This window comes from Haematobia irritans, chromosome 3, assembly GCF_050003625.1.
Source record: "Haematobia irritans isolate KBUSLIRL chromosome 3, ASM5000362v1, whole genome shotgun sequence".
Classification (NCBI taxonomy): Eukaryota; Metazoa; Arthropoda; class Insecta; order Diptera; family Muscidae; genus Haematobia; species Haematobia irritans.
The window spans coordinates 16,919,752-16,944,077 of record NC_134399.1 but is presented as its reverse complement, the minus strand read 5'-3'; the positions used below and the strand labels follow the sequence as shown (position 1 = coordinate 16,944,077).

At 28.5% G+C, this 24,326-nt stretch overlaps 2 protein-coding genes across 3 annotated transcripts in view; both read right to left on the bottom strand.

The window, feature by feature from the left end:
- The window catches only part of arg (arginase), a 54,331-nt gene extending 53,149 nt beyond the window's left edge, over positions 1-1,182 (bottom strand). Inside the window, exon 1 of the mRNA XM_075301021.1 lies at positions 817-1,182. Within this exon, the coding sequence (XP_075157136.1) occupies positions 817-997 (181 nt within the window). The 5' untranslated portion in view covers positions 998-1,182. The remainder of the gene's footprint in view (positions 1-816) is intronic.
- A 10,691-nt stretch (positions 1,183-11,873) lies between these two features.
- svr (Carboxypeptidase D svr) overlaps positions 11,874-24,326 on the bottom strand; it is a 78,084-nt gene continuing 65,631 nt past the window's right edge. For both annotated transcript variants that reach the window (XM_075302670.1, XM_075302669.1), the window contains exons 7-11: positions 21,316-21,583; positions 21,030-21,253; positions 13,317-13,469; positions 12,188-13,245; positions 11,874-12,116 (exon numbers count right to left, since the gene is read on the bottom strand). In XM_075302670.1, coding sequence (XP_075158785.1) covers positions 11,938-12,116; positions 12,188-13,245; positions 13,317-13,469; positions 21,030-21,253; positions 21,316-21,583 — 1,882 coding nt within the window. In that variant the 3' untranslated portion in view covers positions 11,874-11,937. The remainder of the gene's footprint in view (positions 12,117-12,187; positions 13,246-13,316; positions 13,470-21,029; positions 21,254-21,315; positions 21,584-24,326) is intronic.

Sequence of the window (24,326 nt, the reverse complement as noted above, 5' to 3'; positions counted from 1 at the left end):
TATAGAAAATTTTCTCAAAATTTTATTTCTATAGAAAATTTTTCTCAAAATTTTATTTATGTAAAAAATTTTGTCAAAATTTTATTTCTACATAGAAAATTTTATTTATATAGAAAATTTTTCTCAAAATTTTATTTTTACAAAAAATTTTGTCAGAAGTTTATTTTTATAGAAAATTTTTTCAAAATTTTATTTCTATAGAAAATTTTTTTCAAAATTTTATTTCTATGTAGAACATTTTGTCAAAATTTTATTTCTATATAGAAAATTTTGTCAAAATTTGATTTCTATACATTTTCGAATACAGGTAGAGAATCTCAAAAAAATCCAGTTTGACTTGTTTCGGTCATCGCAAAATAATGTACAGAAGGTAAGCGTTGCGTTTCGCACATTGTGTTCGAAACATTACGATTTTAGTTAGAGACTGCAGATTATGAAATTGTATGCAACACTGAGTGAGTGACATGGCACGATATATTTCGGAAATGAAAATTTTCGATTTTCAATTCCATACGAATTCGCGCAATTTCTGGCACCAGCAATTATACATGGTACAATTTTGTTTTTGATACAGATGGCAATTTTTTTGTGAAATTAGGAACAAAAAAATTTGAGTGTATACAAGCATCCGAAAGCAGTAACTCTTTGCTAAAATAACAAATATTTTTTTTTATATTTTACACTCGATTGTGTTATCGACAATGTTATCCATTAGCGATAATTAATTTACAATTGAACATACTATAAGATGCTTTTCAAATACAGACATTTTGTACAAATAAAATTCGTAATTAGAATGGATCCTAAAATGTATACCTCCCGAAGATTGCTGCAGCTTGGTTATTAAACCATGCTCTCTTAATAAATCTGGAGCTCGTTCTACACCAGCTTTGCGTTGACCCTTTGAAAAGGGTACACCTAATATGCCCAATTTATTTCTTAAGCCGCTTGTTGTTGATGTTGTCGATGAAAGGTAACGTATTGCACTTTTGAACATTGTACGGTTTTTACGTTTGTTTGATTTATTTTATTTTATTTTTCAAAACACTTTCACTTTTTTCTTTATACTATAATGCAGTTCTATAACCTATAGTTTCTCTCGGAACAGATTTATATTCTATATGAATTTTTCTTGCGTTTTGCCTTCGAGTTTGCAATGCTAACTGACAACCGGCATATGCATAAGACATCCATAAGATGCTCCTCTTTCTTTTTTCGTCTTCTTAAACCTAAAACTGATAAAGTGTTTTTGGTTTGTGGCGATAACCTTTGTGGAGGAAACACAAGCCAAAACAACATAGTTTTTTTCATTTCTGCTCGAGCTGCGCTCTTCATAATTTTCTTGGAGGAGTGATTTACATTATCTTTATTTGATCTAGGTTTGAAAAAACACAACGTTGTTCTGATGACGTTTTTCAAATACTGAATGAAAATAAAAGTGGCGTCATTTTGTTTTAATTTAATAACAAATCATGCGCAATAGAAATTTAGGCCCTTAAGGACTGTTTCGAAAATAAAATGATCTAGAGATAAAGTTTATGAATGAGTCTTTGAGGTCACTCAAACGATCAAATATGCTCAAAATTTTTTGACAAAATTTCCATAAAAAAATTGACAAAATTCTCTATAGAAATAAAATGTTGACAAAATGTTCTATAGAAATAAAATTTTGACAAAATGTTCTATAGAAATAAAATTTTGACAAAATTTTTCAGAGAAATAAAATTTTGACAAACTATAGGAATAAAATTTTAGCAACATTTTCTATAGAAAATAATGTTCAATAGAAATAAAATTTTGACAAAATTTTCTATAGGAATAACATTTTAGCAAAATTTTCTATAGAAATAAAATTTTTACAAAATTTTATATAGAAAAATTTGAGAAAATTTTCTATAGAAAAAAATTTTGAGAAAACTTTCTATAGAAAAAAAATTATAAATAAAATTTTGATAAAATGTTCTATAGAAAGAAAATGTTGACAACATTTTCTATAGAAATAAAATGTTGACAAAATTTTTTATAGAAATAAAATTTTGACAAAATTTTCCAGAGAAATAAAATTTTGACAAACTTTTTTATAGGAACAAGATTTTAGAAAAATTTCCTATAGGAATAAAATTTTGACGAAATTTTCTATAGAAATAAAATATTACCAACATTTTATATAGAAATAAAATTTTGAGAAAACGTTCTATAGAAAAAATTGAAATTATAAATAAAATTTTGATAAAATATTCTATAGAAATAAAATTTTTACAAAATTTTCCAGAGAAATAAAATTTTGAAAAAATTTTAGCAAAATTTTCTATATAAATAAAATTTTGACAAATTTTTCTTTAGAAATAAAATATTGACAAAATTTTATATAGAAATAAAATTTTGAGAAAATTTTCTATAGAAAAAAATGTTGAGAAAATTTTCTATAGAAATAAAATGTTGACAAAATTTTTTATATAAATAAAATTTTGACAAAATTTTGATAAAATGTTCTATAGAAATAAAATGTTGACAAAATTTTCTATAGAAATAAAATATTGACAAAATTTTCTATAGAAATAAAATTTTGAAAAAATTTTAGCAAAATTTTCTATATAAATAAAATTTTGACAAATTTTTCTATAGAAATAAAATATTGACAAAATTTTATATAGAAATACAATTTTGAGAAAATTTTCTATAGAAAAAAATGTTGAGAAAATTTTCTATAGAAATAAAATGTTGACAAAATTTTTTATATAAATAAAATTTTGACAAAATTTTGATAAAATGTTCTATAGAAATAAAATGTTGACAAAATTTTCTATAGAAATAAAATGTTGACAAAATTTTCTATAGAAATAAAATGTTGACAAAATTTTTTATATAAATAAAATTTTGACAAAATTTTCTATGTGAATACAATTTTGACAAAATTTTCTATAGAAATAAAATTTTTACGAAACTTATTTTGAAATTGAAATAAAGTGTGGTCTCAGAGTGAAAATTTAGTTTCCGGTGGTCATGTAAGTGTAAATCGCACAATAGATATATATGGGAGCTATCTAAATCTGAACCGATTTCCACCAAATTTTGCACGCTTGACTATACTACTAACTAGACTCCTCATGTAAAAAAGTTCTAGCAAATCTGAGCTCCAATTTACATGAAATTTTGCACAGAGAGCAGAATTAGCAACGCATTCTGAGTTTGGTTGAAATCAATTCAGATTTAGGTATAGCTCCCATATATATCTTTCGCCCGATATGGACTAATATGGTCCCAGAAGCCAGAGTTTTACTCTAATTTACTTAAAATTTTGCACTAGGAGCACAATTAGTACTATAGTCAAGAGTGCCAAATTTTATTGAAATCGGTTCAGATTTAGATATAGCTCCCATATATATCTTTCGCCCGATATGGACTAATGCGGTCCCAGAAGCCAGAGTTTTACCCCAATTTGGTTGAAATTTTGCACAGGGAGTAGAATTAGCATTGTAGCTATGCGTGCCAAATTTGGTTGAAATCGGTTCAGATTTAGATATAGCTTCAATATATAGCTTTCGGCCGATTTACACTCATATGACCACAGAGGCCAATTTTTTGGTCCGATTAAGTTGAAATTTTGCACAGGGAGTAGAATTAGCATTGTAGCTATGCGTGCCAAATTTGGTTGAAATCGGTTCAGATTTAGATATATCTCCCATATATAGCTTTCGCCCGATTTACACTCATATGACCACAGATGCCAATTTTTAACTCCGATTTAGTTGAAATTTTGCACAGGGAGTAGAATTAGCATTGTTGCTATGCGTGCCAAATTTGGTTGAAATCGGTTCAGATTTAGATATACCTCCCATATATATGTTTTTCTGATTTCGACAAAAATGGTCAAAATACCAACATTTTCCTTGTAAAATCGCCACTGCTTAGTCGAAAAGTTGTAAAAATTACTCTAATTTTACTAAACATACATACATATATCATATATCGAGCGATAAATCATATATAAACTTTTGAGAAGTTTCCTTAAAATTGCTCCAGATTTAAATGTTTCCCATATTTTTTTACTAACATCGTGTTCCACCCTAGTGCATTAGCCGACTTAAATTTTGAGTTTATAGATTTTGTAGAAGTCTATCAAATTCTGTCCAGACCGAGTGATATTTAAATGTATGTATTTGGGACAAACCTTTATATATAGCCCCCAACACGGATGTGATATCGAAAATTTAGATCTACAAAGTGGTGCAGGGTATAATATAGTCGGCCCCGCCCGACTTGTTTTCTTCTAAAATTCGAATTTTGTAGGAAATGCAATTAAGAAAGAAAATTACGGATCCACTCAAACACGGAACTTCTAGGTTCAAAATACTGACTCCACTTTGTCAAAAAATAAATTGTGGGCCCGTATCTGACGAACGGTAAAAGATAATTGCACACGTAGATCTTTACAAGTTCTATCCAGCAAAGAAAGGATCATCGAAATCGATTGCCGAGTTCACAGCTAAAACAAAATTTCATACACCCGAGGTGACCAACTTTCAACGCTTACAGGTTAGCCCGTGGACCCACTAGGGAACCAAACATTCGAGGAAAAGACCTCAGCTTTCACACAAAGAAAAAGTTATGCTGATATCTTTATCCGTTCAAAAGTTCCAGAATTATTTCAAAAAAAAAAAAACGATTTGGAACCACTGTGCGGCGTTGAACTTCTCGTTCATCAATGAGTACTGTCCGATTCTATGTTTAATAACCAGGGAACTCCTTATTGTAGCCGATCCTGTAGCATTACTATAAACATAACTTCAGACTTAAAGTTCGCATTCCAGGGGATGACATCACATTGCTTTGTACACTCAAAAGAAAATGGCAGTGCTAACAGCAAAACAGTTTTACAATTTTTGTTTGGTGAAATAGAGAAACTTATTACTATTGTTTCGACTACGTTGATATTGATGTGATTCAGCAAACTCAAGTGCATAGCAGAAAATTAAACTAATTTTTTTTAAGTTTTAAGTAAAAGAATTCATTCCAGGTGGTTAGTTAATTTTAAATTTCCATCAGTTTCTGGCGACTTACAATTTAGATTTAGTGGCGTACTTTTCTCATACACACAAAAAATTTTTTTTTCAGATTCAATCACGAAATTAATTGATCCAATTAATTTTTTAATTGAAATGTCTTCAATCACAGAAATGATAGAATCAATTAAAACAAGTATATACAGCAGTAAGTTCGGCCGGGCCGAATCTTAAATACCCGCCAGGGTTTCCTTTGAAATTTCAGGGGGGTTTGAGGACAGATCAAGCAGAGCAGCTCAACCAGTACACTTCTTGAAGATACATTTAAAGATTTTACCTGTGAAGTCTATATCAGATTCTCGATTTATAAGAACCATTTTTGTTTGAGTTTTAGAGGAATCATTAGGTTAGGTTAGGTTAGGTTATGTGGCAGCCCGATGTATCAGGCTCACTTAGTCTATTCAGTCCATTGTAATACCACAGTGGAGAACTTCTCTCTTATCACTGAGTGCTACCCGATTCCATGTTAAGCTCAATGACAAGGGACCTCCTTTTTATAGCCGAGTCCGAACGGCGTTCCACATTCCAGTGAAACCATTTAGAGAAGCTTTGAAACCCTCAGAAATGTCACCAGCATTACTGAGGTGGGATAATCCACCGCTGAAAAACTTTTTGGTGTTCGGTCGTAGCAGAAATCGAACCCACGACCTTGTGTATGCAAGGCGGGCATGCTAACCATTGCACCACGGTGGCTCCCTAGAGGAATCATTAACATCTCTTGTAAGTGTGCAAGAAAATTATAAAATAACGTCTTGATTTGAAATCTTAAATCTGTAGATTTTCACCCGAAAAGTAAAATCTGGAAATTTTACATTGAGTTTCAAGCAATTTTCATGATCAGTGCGCCTTCTACACCCTCAGGAAGTGAAATCGGTCTATATGGAGGCATTACCAAATGGACCGATACAAATTTAATCCGATACACGTTTTTGTGAGCCTAAAATACCAGAATATTTACAATTTCAGGCAAATCGCATAAAAACTACGGCTTCTAGAAACCCAAGGAGTTAAATCGGGAGATCGTTCTTATGGGGGCTATACTAAAATATGGACCGATACACACCTCTTTATGGCCGAAAATATCTCTATATTTCCAATTTCAGATAAATTGGATAAAAACTACGGTTTCTATAAGAGCAAGACACCAAATCGGGAGGTCGGTTTATATGGGGACCATACCAAAACATGGACCGATGCTCACCATTTTTGGCACACCTCATAATGGTTCTAAAATACCTCTAGATTTCGAATTTCAGGTAAATTGAATAAAAACTGCGGATTCTAGAAGCCCAAGAAGTAAAATCGGGAGATCGGTCTATATGGGTGCTATACCAAAACATGAGCCGATACTCACAATTTTTGGCACACCTATTTATGGTTCGAAAATACCTCCAGATTTCCAATTTCAGGCAAATTGGATAAAAACTTCGGTTTCTATAAGCCCAAGAAGTAAAATCAGGAGATCGGTCTATACAGGGGCTATACCAAAACATGGACCGATACTCACTATTTTTGGCACACCTCTTTATTGTCATAACATACCTCTAGATTTCAAATTTCAGGCAAATTGAATAAAAACTACGATTTCTATAAGCCCAAGACCCCATATCGGGAGGTCGGTTTATATGGGGACTATATCAAAACCTGGACCGATATAGCCCATCTTCGAACTTGACACTTGCCTGCAGACAAAAGACGAGTTTGTGCAAAATTTCAGCACGATTGCTTCATTTTTGAAGACTGTAGCGTGATTACAACAGACAGACAGACAGACGGACATGGTTATATCGTCTTAGAATTTCTCCCTGATCAAGAATATATATATATACTTTATATAGTCGGAAATCGATATTTCGATGTGTTACAAACGGAATGACAAGCTTACTATACCCCCGTCACCATTCTATGGTGGTGGGTATAAAAAATTAAGTGACAGTCAATTAAAAAATTAATTGATCCAATTAAGAAATTAATTGATACTATTAACTTGTGTGATTGAATTTTGTTTCAATTAAAAAATTTGTTGAATCAATTAAATTTTTAATTGAATATTTTTTAAAACTCAATTAAGATTTTAATTGGAAAAAATTTCATGAAATTTTTTTCTGTGTAGGACATACCAATGTTAAAGTTGGGAGCGTGGTATATAAAAATCATTGTCCAATCTGGGTTTTGGCCATACATTTAAATAAAAATATAAAAGATATGTTTGTAAAATTCGTGTTTATTATCTTATACAGTTTTTTGTTTTTTTTTTTTTTTTCATTTTACTCTTACTTTGCAATAAATATATTTGTTTTTATATAAAACACATTAAATTATATTTCTCTTAAAGTTAAAAATATAAAGCTAAAGCTTTTCATTGATGTGATGTTTGTCTTTTGTAAATACATATTATCATTATTACTAGGTCTATTCAAATTTGTATCAAAAAAAATTGAGCAATTTTGTATTAAGGAATTTTTTTTAATTACATTATATTGATGTATCAATAAAAATTAATATAATTGAATATATGTATGTATATACTTCAAAAACTACTACAGACTCAAAATTGAGGAATGTTTTCGGTTTTTCTTTTTTTGTGTTCGTTACAACGAGATTCGAGTCTTTAAGATAAATAAATGATTTCAAAATTAAGATGTATTTAATTGATTTGTTGATTTGTGTAAAGTTTATATCGATATAAGTATAGACAAAGAGAGACAGAGAGAAGGAGAGGATTTGATCGCCATAAGCATATTCAAATAAATAAACAAAGGACCTATGAAATATTTTTATAAACAATATTTCTGGACGTAGTGAATTCTTACATTTGGCCTTTTAAACAATTTTCTTTTTTTTTTTGTTAAAATATAAAATTTAATTGCCGATTTTAAAAATATTTTATTGACAATTTATAGAAGGAATTGATGTTATATTATGGCGCTAAATACAAATTTCAAGTCCAATGTTTTCTTTCCAATTATGAAAATTTCTTTAACTAACGAAAAACATTATTTACTATTTTATTATTAAAAAAATTTTTATTATTTATTATATTTTATTATTAAAAATTTAAAATTTGTTAAAAAATATTTACTTATTTTTGTGTTATTGACGTTTGTAGTTTAGTTAAAATTCACCTTTTTTGAATTAGAAAAAAATCTTGACCTTTTTTGTATATGGTGGCAAGTATTTAAAATGTGTTATATTGTAGTGGCTATTTTTTTCATTAAAACTTATTTCTTTAAACCATGTCTATGGAGATCATTTTCCTTTCCTTCGTTTTTTCTTTTATAAATAAAAATAAAATTAATATTGCCACTTTTTCTGGTTAAAAAAATTAATAATAAATTATATAATTAGATATTTATTATTATAGATCGTTACATTCGGCAATGCCGAATGTTTTATATTTTTTTCACATGAGATAGCCAACATTTTTGTGTGAAAGGGATACATAAATTGAGTAGGGAAGAAATATTTTAAATTACTTTTTTTTTCTGGTGAAATGTTTGTATATCGACAGGATGCTTTATAACAGGAAAATATATATTTTTTAATTTTTAAAAAAAGTCAAAAAGTCTTATAGAAATATTCTTTAACCCGAATTGTGCTGTCATTTTTTTTTTTTGAATTTTGAAATCAATGATATGTTTATCAGCGAGCGACACGAGAAAACTTAGTGACGGTGTAATGTGTGTGACCATATGGTCACGCTAGTACAGCCCGGGTTAAAAAATGACAGTTAATGTTTGCTGTTATATTTTTGTTATTCTTAGTCAAGTAAACATTTTTGTTAGTTTTTAAAATCTTACGGAAAGTATATTTTTTTAATTTTTAAAAAGTCCATAAGTTGATTTTTTCATAAAAAGAGGAAATAGTCGAAAAGGGGACACTCATAGAAAAATGTATGCAAAATATGGCAGTCCAATGGCTGCGGTTATATTTTTGTAATTCCAGACCAAATAAACAAAACAAGTTTAGTTTTTGAAATGTTACCAAATGAATTTTCTACAACCAAAAAGTTTTAAGAACTCTTTTTTTTGTATTTCAGCTCTCTAATATTCTTGAAAGATTGACTCATAAAATTTTTTTTTGTAAAAACCGGCAGTCAATATTTGCTTTTATATTTTTGTTATTCCTGGCCAAGCTAACATTTTGCTTTTAATTTTTAAAATGTTACCAAATGGGTATTTTAAGATCAAAAAATTTTAAGAACTTTTTGCATATACCAGCCACCTAATATTTTTGAAAGCTTGACCCATAGAAAAAATTCTCCAAAAACCGGCAGTCAATGTTTGCTGTTATATTTTTGTACTTTTTGGCCTTGCGAACAATAATTATTAATTTTTTTAAATTTTACCAAGAACAAAAAAAAAATATTCCAGCACTCTAATTCTAAATGCGATTAAAAAACACAAATGCAAGACAAAATTTTAATACAATTTTTTATGGTGTTGTATAAACTTTTCTTGCCAAACTAAAATATGTTTTAGGCTAATTTAGTAACAAAAATTTAACAGACTTTCCCCATTTTCATGAAGCTCCGTTAGCATTCCGTTAGCTAACGAACTTTTAAACATATCTGTCACCTTGTCTATATATTCCACAAGCCACTTAGAAATTTAATTGCCGAATATTCAGTTAAAGTTAACCGGAGAGAAGATATTTGCAATTTACTTTCTGTTAACTGGCAGTTAAAGCCAAACGGAGCTACAAAAAATGGCCGTTTATCTGATATTTTAACAAACAGTGAATGCTCCCCTTTTTTCGAGCAGAATTTCAACCATATCGGAAACCAAATATGCGGGGTGAAAAGTAATTGGTAGAATTCTACCAAAAATTAAATTAAATTTTTCACTGTTTGATAGATTGGTAGAATTCTTGTTGTTTTGGTAGATTTTCCAATGTATTCCTCTCCAAATTTCTATAGAAATACAATTTTGACAAAATTTTCTATAGAAATAAAAGTTTGACAAAATTTTCTGTAGAAATAAAATTTTGACAAAATTTTCTATAGAAATAAAGTGTTGACAAAATTTTTATAGAAATAAAATGTTGACAATATTTTTTATAGAAATAAAATTTTGACAAAATTTTCTATAGAAATAAAGTGTTGACAAAATTTTTTATAGAAATAAAATGTTGACAATATTTTTTATAGAAATAAAATTCTGACAAAATTTTCTATAGAAATAAAATATTGACAAAATTTTCTATAAAAATAAAATTTTGAGAAAATTTTCTATAGAAATAAAATTTTGACAAAATTTTCTGTAGAAATATAATTTTGACAAAGTTTTCTATAGAAATAACATACAATTTTGACAAAATTTTCTATAGAAACAAAATTTTCACAAAATTTTCTATCGAAATAAAATCTTGACAAAATTTTCTATAGAAATAAAATTTTGACAAAATTTTCTATAGAAATAAAATTTTGACAAAATTTTCTACAGAAATAAAATTTTGATAAAATATACTATAGAAATAAAATTTTGACAAAATTTTCTATAGAAATAAAATTTTGACAAACTTTTCTGTAGAAATAAAATGTTGACAAAATTTTCTATAGAAATAAAATTTCGACAAAATTTTCTATAAAAATAAAATTTTGACAAAATTTTCTATAGAAATAAAATTTTCAGAAAATTTTCTAAAATTTTGACAAACTTTTCTGTAGAAATAAAATGTTGACAAAATTTTCTATAGAAATAAAATTTCGACAAAATTTTCTATAAAAATAAAATTTTGACAAAATTTTCTATAGAAATAAAATTTTCAGAAAATTTTCTATAGAAATAAAATTTTGACAAAATTTTCTACAGTAATAAAATTTTGACAAAATTTTCTATAGAAATAAAATTTTGACAATATTTCCTACAGAAATAAAATTTGGACAAAATTTTCTACAGAAATAAAATTTGGACACAATTTTCTGTAGAAATAAATTTTTCCATTGAAATAAAATTTTGTCAAAATTTTCTATAGAAAAAAAATGTTGACAAAATTTTCTATAGAAATAAAATTTAGACAAAATTTTTTATAGATATAAAATTTTGGCAAAATCTTCTATAGAAATAAAATTTTGACAAAATTTTCTATAGAAATAAAATTTTGACAAAATTTTCTATAAAAATAAAGTTTTGACAAAATTTTCTTTAGTAATAAAATTTTGACAAAATTTTTTATAGAAATAAAATTTTGACAAATTTTTTTTAGAAATAAAATTTTGACAAAGTTTTCTATAGAAATAAAATTTTGAAAAAAATTTCCATAGAAATAAAATTTTGACATAATTTTTTATAGAAATAAAGTTTGTTTAGTTTTCTTAGTTGACCTTTGGAATTTTATAATTATTGGGATTCTTTTTGGCTTGAGGTCATGATAAATGAAAATGCTGGTGTAGTTGCTTTTTTTCCATGTTTTATTATTGAAATATTGCTATTTCGGATATTTCGATACACCTTCGGTGATCATCTTCAGCGAGATATTATGTTTTACAAAGTAATGGACTTTCTCCTTGCAAAGTTAGATATGAACTTTGCAAGGAGAAAGTTAGATATGAACTTTGCAAGGAGAAAGTCCATTACTTTGTAAAACATAATATCTCGCTGAAGATGATCACCGAAGGTGTATCGAAATATCCGAAATAGCAATATTTCAATAATAAAACATGGAAAAAAAAGCAACTACACCAGCATTTTTCATTTATCATGACCTCAAGCCAAAAAGAATCCCAATAATTATGAAATAAAGTTTTGAGAAAATTTTCTCTAGAAATAATATTTCTTCTCTCTACAATGTCCCCACTTTTAAAATATAAATGTTGGCTATCTATCGCCCCCTTTTAGCATACCAATAAAGATCACAGATTGGTTGTTAAGACTTAATGATGACCTTTCTCTAACATAACAATTTCTTCGCCACTATCATCGGGATCAATACCAATGCCAGTATGATGACGAGAAACATCATCATACTCATCATCTTCATCATCATCGGAATGGACCATACGTTTTAAATCATCGTCATCATCATCGAAATAGGGTTTAATGGTCATGCCCTCTGCAAAATGAAAACAAAAAACAGACCATTTTAAAAATAACCACCAGGGTCAATATATCAGCCATACTCACTTTTTATGGGAGACCTAAATAACTCAGTTTCGCCATCATCACCATCATCTTCGAACAGCTCCTTACCCTTTTGTGGCAGTAAAGAGAAATTATAATAGGGTTTATCGGCACGATGACGACGAGCCAATAAACATTGGGCACATAAAATACACAGGACAACTCCAGTTATTATGGCCAGGCTGGCCAATATGATGAACACAAATCTTGGCATTCCCATAACATGTTCATTTCTTTTGAGACGGAATACGACATTTTTTACTTCTGAACCCATGGACCCCACATTCACCACACGTACAGTTTCCAAAAACCGTGGGGCCTCTACCTTTAGCGTGACTTCCCCGGTTGGCACATTCTTCAGGATATAAGTACCCAAGCTATCGGTAAAATTACGTACAAAATGTTTAACTATGGGTTTTATCACAGATACTTTGGCATGTTGCACGGGATGATTGGATGCGTCGAGAACAAAACCGGAAATAATGGTGCTATCTGCACTGCCCAATCTTCCAAGAGGTTGTATTTCACTATGGCCCACCACCAAAGTGTAGGGAGCCAATTTTATTATGCCCAAGTCTTTTATCTGGCCCTGTTTAACTTCGGCTTTAATAACTTGCGATTCAAAGTTGGGTGCGCTAACTTCCAAGGCATAAATACCCTCGGGTAGAATCAACTGGAATCTGGCAGCATTTTTACTAACATTATACACAGGATTATGATCTATGATTCGTATGAAAGCTTCTCGGATAGGTTGACCCTCAGTATTGTGTACAAAACCCACTGCTCCTGTATCCACCAAATGTAAGAAATTCTTAAGTTTTTCAATATTCTTACGCCACACCGATGTAATGTCCTTTTGCAAGGGCATACTGCAACAGGAAAGACCCAATGTGAACATGGGTATATTGTACATTTTATAGAAGAGATTTGTCAAACGTTCTGTTATGTCATGCCGTAAAGCTTTCGTTGAGGTAGATGAACACTGTAGAGGTGAATAATTGAATTCAGTATTTTCAATATTATGGGCAAATTTTTCAAATATTTGTTCGCCTTTGGGGTAACTGAAAAGGGAAACAATGCATTTAAATCAATTTTAATAAAATAAAAAATAAGGAGCCTATCATTAACTTACTTTAATTCCGAAGATCCCGTAGAGAAAGTTAACATTAAATCGAATCTTTGGCTTTCCAAAAATGACAAGAGCATATCTCGTCTTTTTTCAGATTCTGGACTCAAGATACGTTCTCCCAGTTCATTACCAATGACGGGATCGCAAACGGTATTACTGGAAAGAAAAAATACAATAAATATATTTATTACACAATAACAAACATAAAACTACGCGTTCTAGACACGGTTGCCACTCGAGCAAAAAATAATTTACCAAAATTTGGAGACAAAATTTACCAAAACACTACCAAACAAGAACATTATTGTGCAAAATTTCATTTCTATAGAAAAGTTCATCAAAATTTTATTTCTATAGAAAATTTCATCAAAATTTTATTTCTATAGAAAATTTTCACAAAATTTTATTTCTATAGAAAATTTTGTCAAAATTTTATTTCTATAGAAAATTTTGTCAATATTTTATTTCTATAGAAAATGTTCTCTAAATTTTATTTTTATAGAAAATTTTCTCTAAATTTTATTTCTATAGAAAATTTTGCAAAAATTTATTTCTATGGAAAATTTTATTTCTATAGAAAATTTTGTCAAAATTTTATTTCTATAGAAAAGTTTGTCAAAATTTTAGTTCTATAAAAAATTTTGTCAAAATTTTATTTCCATAGAAAATTTTGCGAAGAGAAAATTTTGTCAAAATTTTATTTCTATAGAAAAGTTTGTCAAAATTTTAGTTCTTTTTGTTTTTGATCTCAGCTTAAAACCATGCATTCACTAAACTACAAGTGTAGCTTAATCAACAGAGGAAAAGTATGCTTGTCAAATTTATTTGGGCAAAGCCCTATAGACTGCAAGATGGTTGGATGTACAGCTGTTTCGGAATTTCCACATTACTCATCAGCATCCTCTACTTGCAGTTCGATAAAAAATTTTGTCAAAATTTTATTTCTATAGAAAAGTTCATCCAAATGTTATTTCTATAGAAAATTTTGTCAAAATTTTATTTCTATAGAAAATTTTGTCAATATTTTATTTCTATATAAAATTTTGTCAAAATTTTATTTATTTTGTCAAAATTTTATTTCTATAGAAAATTTTGTCAATATTTTATTTCTATATAAAATTTTGGCAAAATTTTATTTCTATAGAAAATTCTTTTATATAAAATTTTGTCAATATATTATTTCTACAGAAAATTTTGTCAAAATTTTATTTTTATAGAAAATTTTGCAAAAATTTTATTTCTATAGTAAATTTTGCAAAAAATTTATTTCTATGGAAATTTTGCGAAAATTTTATTTCTATAGAGAATTTTGCGAAAATTTTATTTCTATAGAAAATTTTTTCAAAACTTTAGTTCTACAGAAAATTTTGTCAAAATTTTAGTTCTATAGAAAATTTTGTCAAAATTTTAGTTCTATAGAAAATTTTGTCAAAATTTTAGTTCTATAGAAAATTTTGTTAATTTTTTTGTAGAAATTTTTGTCAAAATTTTATTTCTATAGAAAATTTATGAGGTACCTTTTAGTTAGAGAAGAATATTTTATAAAATCTTTCAAAACAGCAAGAATTCTACCATTCTACTAAACAGGCAAAATCTAACTTTTTTGGTAGAATTCTTCGAACTGTGGCAACCGTGGTTTTGCAACGAAAAGGAGCTTAATTCGTGATCACCCTCTAGAAAATTCAAAATCCACTCAAATTTGATTAAAAAATCTAAATTTTTATACGAAAAATTTCTTTTGCTCATATCTTCTAAACTATGCGTTCTAGAGTGAAAAGGAGCTTAATTCGTGATCACCCCCTAGAAAATCCAAAATCGTTCAAAAGCCTGAAAAATAAATCGAAATTTTTATATGAAAAACTTATTTTTCTCGTATATATGAAACTATGCGTTCAGAGCGAAAAGGAGCTTAATTCATGATTACCCCCCCTAGATAATCCAAAGTCCATCCAAATCTTTAAAAAATCGAAATTTTTACATAAAAAACTTCTTTTGTTTAACTATGCGTCCTAGAGCGAAAAGGAACTGAATTCGTGATTACCTCTTAGAAACTTCAAAATCCATCCAAATCCTGCAAAAAATCAAAATTTTTATATGAAAAACTTTTTTTGCTCAGATATCCTAAACGACGCGTTCTAGACACGGTTGCCACTCGAGCCAAATATAGTCTACCAAAATTTGGAGAAAAAAAATTACCAAAAAACTACAAAACGAAAAATTTATTGTGAAAAATTTTATTTCTATAGAAAATTTTCTCTAAATTTCATTTCTATAGAAAATTTTCTCTAAATTTTATTTCTATAGAAAATTCATGAGATACCTTTTAGTTAGAGAAGAATATTTTGCAAAATCTTCCAAAACAGCAAGAATTCTACCATTCTACTAAACAGGCAAAATCAACTTTTTTGGTAGAATTCTTCCAACTGTGGCAACCGTGGTTCTGGAACGAAAAGGAGCTTAGTTCGTGATAACCGCCTAGAAAATTCAAAATCCACTCAAATTTGATAAAAAATCTAAATTTTTATACGAAAAATTTATTTTGCTCATATCTCCTAAACTATGTGTTCTAGAGTGAAAAGGGGCTTAATTCGTGATCACGTAGAAAATCCAAAATCGTTCAAAAGCCTGAAAAAAAATCGAAATTTTTATATGAAAAACTTATTTTTCTCGTATATACGAAACTATGCGCTCAGAGCGAAAAGGAGCTCAACTCTAGAGCGAAAAGGAGCTTAATCCATGATTACCCCCCAAAGTCCATCCAAATCTTTAAAAAAATCGAAATTTTTACATGAAAAACTTCTTTTGCTTAACTATGCGTCCTAGAGGGAAAAGGAACTGAATTCGTGATTACCCCTTAGAAAATTCAAAATCCATCCAAATCCAATATCCTATACGACGCGTTCTAGACACGGTTGCCACTCGAGCCAACAATAGTCTACCAAAATTTGGAGAAAAAAATTTAGCAAAAAAACTACCAAACAAAAAATTTATTGCGAAAATTTTTATTTCTATAGAAAATTTTCTCTAAATTTTATTTCTATAGAAAATTTTCTTTAAATTTTATTTCTATAGAAAAGTTCATCAAAATTTTGTCAATATTTTATTTCTATAGAAAATTTTGCCAAAATTTTATTTCTATAGAAAATTTTGCCAAAAATTTATTTCTATAGAAAATTTTGTCAAAATTTTATTTGTATAGCAAATTCATGAGGTACCACTTTGTTGGAGAGGAATATTTTGCAAAATCTAACAAGACAGCAATAATTCTACCATTGTACCAAACAAATCTTCCATTTTTGGTAGAATTCTACCAACAGTGGCAACCGTGGTTCTAGAACGAAAAAGAGCTTGGTTCGTGATCATCCCCTAGAAAATCCAAATCCTAAAAAAATCTTATATGAAAAACTTATTTTGCTTATATCTCCTAAACTATGTGTCCTAGAGATAAAAGGGGCTTAACAACTAGAATCTACTCAAATCCTGAAAAAAAACAATTGAAATTTTTATATGAAAAACTTATTTTTCTCATATCTCTCGTGATCCAAATTCTGAAAAAAATGGTGGTTCTGGAACGAAAAGGTGCTTAATTCGTGATCACCCCCTAGAAAATTCCAAATCCACTCAAATTTGATAAAAAAATCTAAATTTTTATAGGAAACATTTCTTGTGCTCATATATTCTAAACAGGAGCTCAATTAGTGATCACCCCCTAGAAAATCCAAAATCGATCTAAATCTGAAAAACAGAAAAAATATCACCAAAATATTTCCAATTAAAAAGTTAATTGAAGCTGAAAAATTTTAATTAAAAAATTAACTGATACACTTAACTTTTTAATCTAAATAAATAAAGTCATTTAAAAAAAATAATTTATACAAAAATAGTTTATAAAGTCAATTTAGAAAAATAATTTATACAATCATTTTTTAATCAACTAACTACACAAAGTTTGTTACGAAAATGAGCGAACATTTTAGCGGGTTTTCAATTAAACTTTTGATTGAATCAATTAAAAAATTGATTTATACAATCATTTTTTTAATCAACTAACTACACAAAGTTTGTTACGAAAATGAGCGAACATTTTAGCGGGTTTTCAATTAAACTTTTGATTGAATCAATTAAAAAATTGATTGATTTTTGCCATCGACATCAATTAAATTTGTAATTGAATCAATTAAAAAATAATTGAAATTTTCAAATCAAATCAATTAATTTTTTAATTAAAGGTTTTTTACTTCGCCTCAACCCCCTAGAAAATCAAAAATCCATCCAAATCCTGAAAAAATCTAAATTTGTATATGAAAAGCTTTTTTTTGATAATATTTCCTAAACTCTGCTTTCTAGAGCGAAATGGACCTTTATTCTTGGTCACCCCTTAGAAAATCCGAAATTATACCCTCATAACCATTTCATGGTGATGGGTATACAAATATCAGGCAATGTTTGCTATTTCACAAAAAAAAAATCTTGACTATTTTGCTTTTTTCAGCAAACATTTTATTTTGGAACTATTGTCTACTAACAAATTTCTTTGGATGTATATGTAATAGGCATTGTTCGTGAATAAAGCCTAACTGAGACTGATATAAATTGGACTGCCACTTAAATTTAACCTCTGACTAAAATTTTTTTCACTTTTCCATCTCTATCTCAGATGGCTTTAAATTTTCATACTTGTTGGAAACCATTGCAGAGGCTATATTTTTAATATTGCAACGCTATTAATAATCATTTCAATATTAAGTTTCTGAAATGTATGAAAGAGAACATTTACCTTTTGTAGATAAGAATGGACATCGGACTTCTCAATATCAGAATTTATTTACAAATATAATAAAAAGTTCAATATTCTCAAAATGATATTCAGAAAAAGTAGGTTAGAAATTGCTATCAAAGTATGTCAAATCATTTGTCATACTTTGGTGGGAATTTTGTTTCATCCCAACAAAAAGATTTGAAAGTTCTTCCTCAGTCATTCTTTCTTTCGAGCATTTCTAAAATGCTATAGAAAATTTTGTCAAAATTTTATATCTATAGAAAATTTTGTCAAAATCTTATTTCTATAGAATATTTTGTAAAAATTTTATTTCTATAGAAAATGTTGTCAAAATGTTATTTCTATAGAAAATTTTGTCAAAATTCTAATTCTATAGAAAATTTTGTCAACATTTTATTTCTATAGAAAATTTTGTCAAAATTTTATTTCTATAGAAAATTTTGTCAAAATTTTATTTCTATAGAAAATTTTATTTTTATAGAAAATTTTGTCAAAATTTTATTTTTATAGACAATTTTGTAAAAATTTTATTTTTATAGAAAATTTTGTCAAAATTTTATTTTTATAGAAAATTTTGTCAAAATTTTATTTTTATAGACAATTTTGTCAAAATTTTATTTTTATAGAAAATTTTGTCAAAATTTTATTTCTATAGAAAGATTTGTCAAAATTTTATTTCTATAGAATATTTTGACAAAATTCCATTTTTATAGAAAATTTTGTCAAAATCTTATTTCTATAGAATATTTTGTAAAAATTTTATTTTTATAGAAAATTTTGTCAAAATTTTATTTTTATAGAAAATTTTGTCAAAATTTTATTTTTATAGAAAATGTTGTCAAAATTTTATTTTTATAGAAAATTTTGTCAAAATTTTATTTTTATAGACAATTTTGTCAAAATTTTATTTTTATAGAAAATTTTGTCAAAATTTTATTTCTATAGAAAGATTTGTCAAAATTTTATTTCTATAGAATATTTTGCCAAATTTCATTTTTATAGAAAATTTTGTCAAAATCTTATTTCTATAGAATATTTTGTAAAAATTTTATTTCTATAGAAAATGTTGTCAAAATGTTATTTCTATAGAAAATTTTGTCAAAATTCTATTTCTATAGAAAATTTTGTCAAAATTTTATTTCTATAGAAAATTTTGTCAAAATTTTATTTCTATAGAAAATTTTATTTTTATAGAAAATTTTGTCAAAATTTTATTTTTATAGACAATTTTGTCAAAATTTTATTTTTATAGACAATTTTGTCAAAATTTTATTTTTATAGAAAATTTTGTCAAAATTTTATTTCTATAGAAAGATTTGTCAAGATTTTATTTCTATAGAATATTTTGACAAAATTTCATTTTTATAGAAAATTTTGCAAAATTTTAATTCTATAGAATATTTTGACAAAATTTCATTTTTATAGAAAATTTTGTTAAAATTTTATTTTTATAGACAATTTTGTCAAAATTTTATTTTTATAGAAAATTTTGTCAAAATTTTATTTCTATAGAAAAATTTGTCAAAATTTTATTTTTATAGAAAACTGTGTCAAAATTTTATTTCTATAGAAAAATTTGTCAAAATTTTATTTCTATAGAATATTTTGACAAAATTTTATTTTTATAGAAAATGTTGTCATAGTTTTATTTCTATAGAAAATTTTGTCAAAATTTTATTCCTATAGAAAATTTTGTCAAAATTTTATTTCTATAGAAAAATTTGTCAAAATTTTATTTCTATAGAAAAATTTGTCAAAAATTTTGTGAAAATTTTTATTTTTTTTGAAATTTTTGTAAAAATTTTATTTCTATAGAAAATTTTGCCAAAAATTTATTTCTATAGAAAAATTTTTTAAAAATTTTATTTCTTTAGAAAATTTTGACAAAAATTTTATTTCTATAAAAAGTCTTGTCTATTTTTTTCTATAGAAAATATTGACAAAAGTTTTGTCAATTTTTTCTATTGAAGATTTTGTCAAAATTTTATTTCTATAGAAAATTTTGTCAGCATTTCGTTTTATTTGTATAGAAAATTTTGTCAAAAATGTTATTTTGTCAAAATTTTATTTCTATGGAGAAATGTGTCAAGATTTTGTTTCTATAGAAAATTTTGTCAAAAATTTTATTTCTATAGAAAATTTTGTCAAAAATTTTATTTCTATAAAAAATTTTGTCAAAAATGTTATTTCTATAGAAAATTTTGTCAAAAATGTTATTTCTATACTAAATTTTGTCAAAAATGTTATTTCTATAGAAAATTTTGTCAAAAATTTTATTTCTTTAGAAAATTCTGTGAAAATTTTATATCTGTAGAAAATTTTGTCAACATTTTATTTCTATAGAATATTTTGACAAAATTTCATTTTTATAGAAAATTTTGTCAAGATTTTATTTCTATAGAAAATTGTGTCAACATTTTGTTTCTATAGAAAATTTTGTCAAAAATTTTATTTCTATAGAAAATTTTTTTAAAAATGTTATTTCTATAGAAAATTTCAGAATTTCATTTTTATAGAAAATTTTGTCAAAAATTTTATTTTGTCAAAATTTTATTTCTATGGAAAATTGTGTCAATTTTTTTTTCTATAAAATTTTTTTTTCTATAAAAAATTTCATTTTGCCAAAATTTTATTTCTATAGAAAATTTTGTCAAAAATTTTATTTCTATAGAAAATTTTGTCAACAATTTTATTTCTATAGAAAATCTTGTCGACATTTGTTTTCTATTTGTTTTAAGCAGTTTTAGCAATAAACTCAAATTTTCGGAATTTTAATGAGCATACAACACAGCAAGGACAAATAAAATACATAACAGACATTTCCAAAAAAAATTGAAAAGGGTGCCGAAAGAACATTTTCATTGCTTTTTTTCTCTGAGATATAATGAATATTCACAAATCGTTTTGGTCCTCATATCCCTCACCCTTATACTTACTTATTATTGTACATTTTGAAAACACTTTCAAAATTTTCCGTTATCGGCAGGAAATACAAAACACTGCTTTGTAATAATTTCAATATTAAAGGCTCTCTCAATTTGTAGCCTTCGATAACATGGCGTACCAAATTCATGGAAATTTCTCGACCCAAAGGTGAAGCCGAATCAAAGAATGAGCTAAGAACTAAAATCTTAAATTTATTTTCCTCTGGAGCACCAATCTGAAATAAAAAAATGAATTATTTAATAGAGAGCTTAAGAGTTGGGGGTTTGAATTACTTACATCGGCAGTCAATTTGATGGAATTGTAATATAATCCAAATTCTGATTCAGCATAACCGAAAGCAGCAATTTGACCATTACGTGATTCAAATTCAGCCAAAGTGGATCTTAGTTCGGAATTTGTGTGGTATCGTGTATGTACAACATTTTCAATAATACGATAATCATTTGCCGAAGCCCAATGTTGAGGATCATCACGCATGAGAGTTATATCAAGTTGAGTTTTACCCGCGGCCGGTACTTCAATTAGTTCGCGTTGGGGAGAGAAGCTTTAAACAAAAAAGGGAAAATTAAAATTATCAAGCAAATATTTCTTAAGATGTTCACTTATTTTAGATTTCAGATTAATTGTAAAATAGCTGGCTACCGAAAAAATTAAGCCGACCCAATAATATAAATTCAAGAAGAAAATAAAAGTCAATAAGTGGGTTCTAAGACTAAAAATTATTCTTACTGGAGACCGGCTCTAAAATCTGATTAAAGGCGTCATAAGTTAATAAGTAGGTCTAAGCCTAACATTATTGTTGGTGGAGGCCGGATCTAAATTCTGATTAAGGGCGTCGGTAATTTGTTAAAGAAGTAAGAAGGAGAATAACAGTTCATTGACTAGAAATACTCATTGAAGGTGAAGGAATCACAGGAATGTTCTATTATGATGAATAGACAGCAATAGCAATGTAACATGGATCCACTGGTACACATCGGCGAGAAAGCATAAGGCAAAACAACGGAGCTGAACTGGTTCCGAAGAAGTCTATGATCAGATAGCCAGAAACTTTTTAAGCACAATCCAAGGAAATTTCGAGACAATCGATGAAACCCGGATCCACTGGAACACATAAGCGAGAAAGGAACGCCGAAAACAGTGGAGGGACTGGGCAATGACATTCCCTTTGACCAGAAAGTGATGCACATCCAATACTCGTAGAAGGTGAATCAATCATAGGAATGTTCTATCTCGAAGAATAGACAGCGACGAAATGTGGATCTACTGGTACACATCGGCGAGAAAGTATCAGCCAAAACAACGGAGTGAACGGGTTCCGACGAAGTCTATGACCAGATTGACAAAAACTTTTTCAGCATAATCGAAGAAAATTTCATGAAAATCGAAATATGGCGAGTAAGGAACAGCCAGAACAGACCCGCGAATGGGTTATGAAGAAGGCGATGACAGTCCCTTTGACCAGAAAGTGATGCACATCGAATACTCGTAGAAGGTGCAACAATCAATGGAATGTTCTACATATTCCGAAGAATAGACAAGGACGAAATGTGGATCCACTAGTACACATCGGCGAGAAAGAATCCGCCAAACAACTGATTGAGCGGTTTCCGAAGAAGTCTATGATCAGATAGTTAGAAACTTTTTAGGCGGGCTCCAGGGAAATTTCATGACAATCGATGAAATATGGATCCACTGGTACACATAGATGAAAAAGGAACAGCCAAAACAGCGGATCAAATGGGTTCCGAATAAGGCAATGACAGTCCCATTGGCTAGAAAGTGATGGACATCGAATATTAGGAGAAGGTGAAGTAATCATAGGGATGTATTATTCCGAATTAGGCCTACATGGCGATGAATTGAAGAAAAAATGTCCTATTTGACGAAACAAAAGGTGTCATGATGAAGACAATACCTCGCCACGGTGAAATTTGAAAACGAACTGCCACCACATTCCAAACATAAAACAGCCTCTTATTGAAGGGTTCATCATTGTCATGGGATCAATTGTGAGAAAAACTATGTTTTTCTACTGAAAGTTTCGAGAGTGATAGTGATAGCGAAATCGAGAGACATTCGTATTCTTCGAGCCAATGACACTCCAAAATTAACATCAGCAGATGTTACCGACAGTTATCAATAGCACCAAAACCTGTAATATCCCAATGGAACTTGGAAACAGTCTCTTGTTGAAGGGGTCAACGCCAGCATGGAATCCATTACGATGTAGGTTAGGTTAGGTGGCAGCCCGATGTATCAGGCTCACTTAGACTATTCAGTCCATTGTGATACCACATTGCTGAACTTCTCTCTTATCATTGAGTGCTTCCCGATTCCATGTTAAGCTCAATGACAAGGGACCTCCTTTTTATAGCCAAGTCCGAACGGCGTTCCAAATTGCACTGAAACCACTTAGAGATGCTTTGACACCCTCAGAAATGTCACCAGCATCACTGAGGTGGGATAATCCACCGTTGAAAACCTTTTTTGGTGTTCGGTCGAAGCGTGAATCGAACCCACGACCTTGTGTATACAAGGCGGGCATGCTAACCATTGCACCACGGTGGCTCCCTAAAACTTTCAATAGTGATAACGAAAAGAAGAGGCATTCATTGTATTCGTATTGTACAATGCCACTCCATTAACATCAGCAGAACTTACAGACAGTTATCAACAGCACCAAAGCTTGCAATATCCCAACTGAACTTGGAAACAGTCTCTTGTTGTGGGGGTCATTGCCATTATGGAATCTATTACGAGGAAAACTAGGTTTTTCTATCAAAAGTTTCGAGAGTGATAGAACGAAAAGGAGAGACATTTGTCGCATTCGTATTCTTTGAGCCATCGGTACGCTAAAATTTACATCCACAGAAGTTACCGACAGTTATCCACAGCGCCAAAGACTGTAATATCCTAACGGGACTTGGACGCTGAAGTTTGAGTATTTGGAGATACCAGAAGTGAGAGAAACACGTAAAGTGCAAACAAGAAGTTTCCGAGATCGGAGTGATATTTTCTGCTTTGTTTAATCTCTTCCTATCCACCTTCTTTCGAGGGAATTAAGATTTTATCTTAGTTGGACGGTTGTGCGAGAAAAATTCGCCACGGAAGTTTGTACGAAATATATCCTCAGTCTTATTATAGCAGCCTAAAGACTGCGCCGTGGTTTTGTCGCAGTATCCTTTTGGATCATTTTCATGTGGAATCCATGATTTTTCCCGTGCAACTTCCTATTGTGAAAGTATTACCTCCGAGATTTCTTTCGGAGTAACCGCTCCAATTGT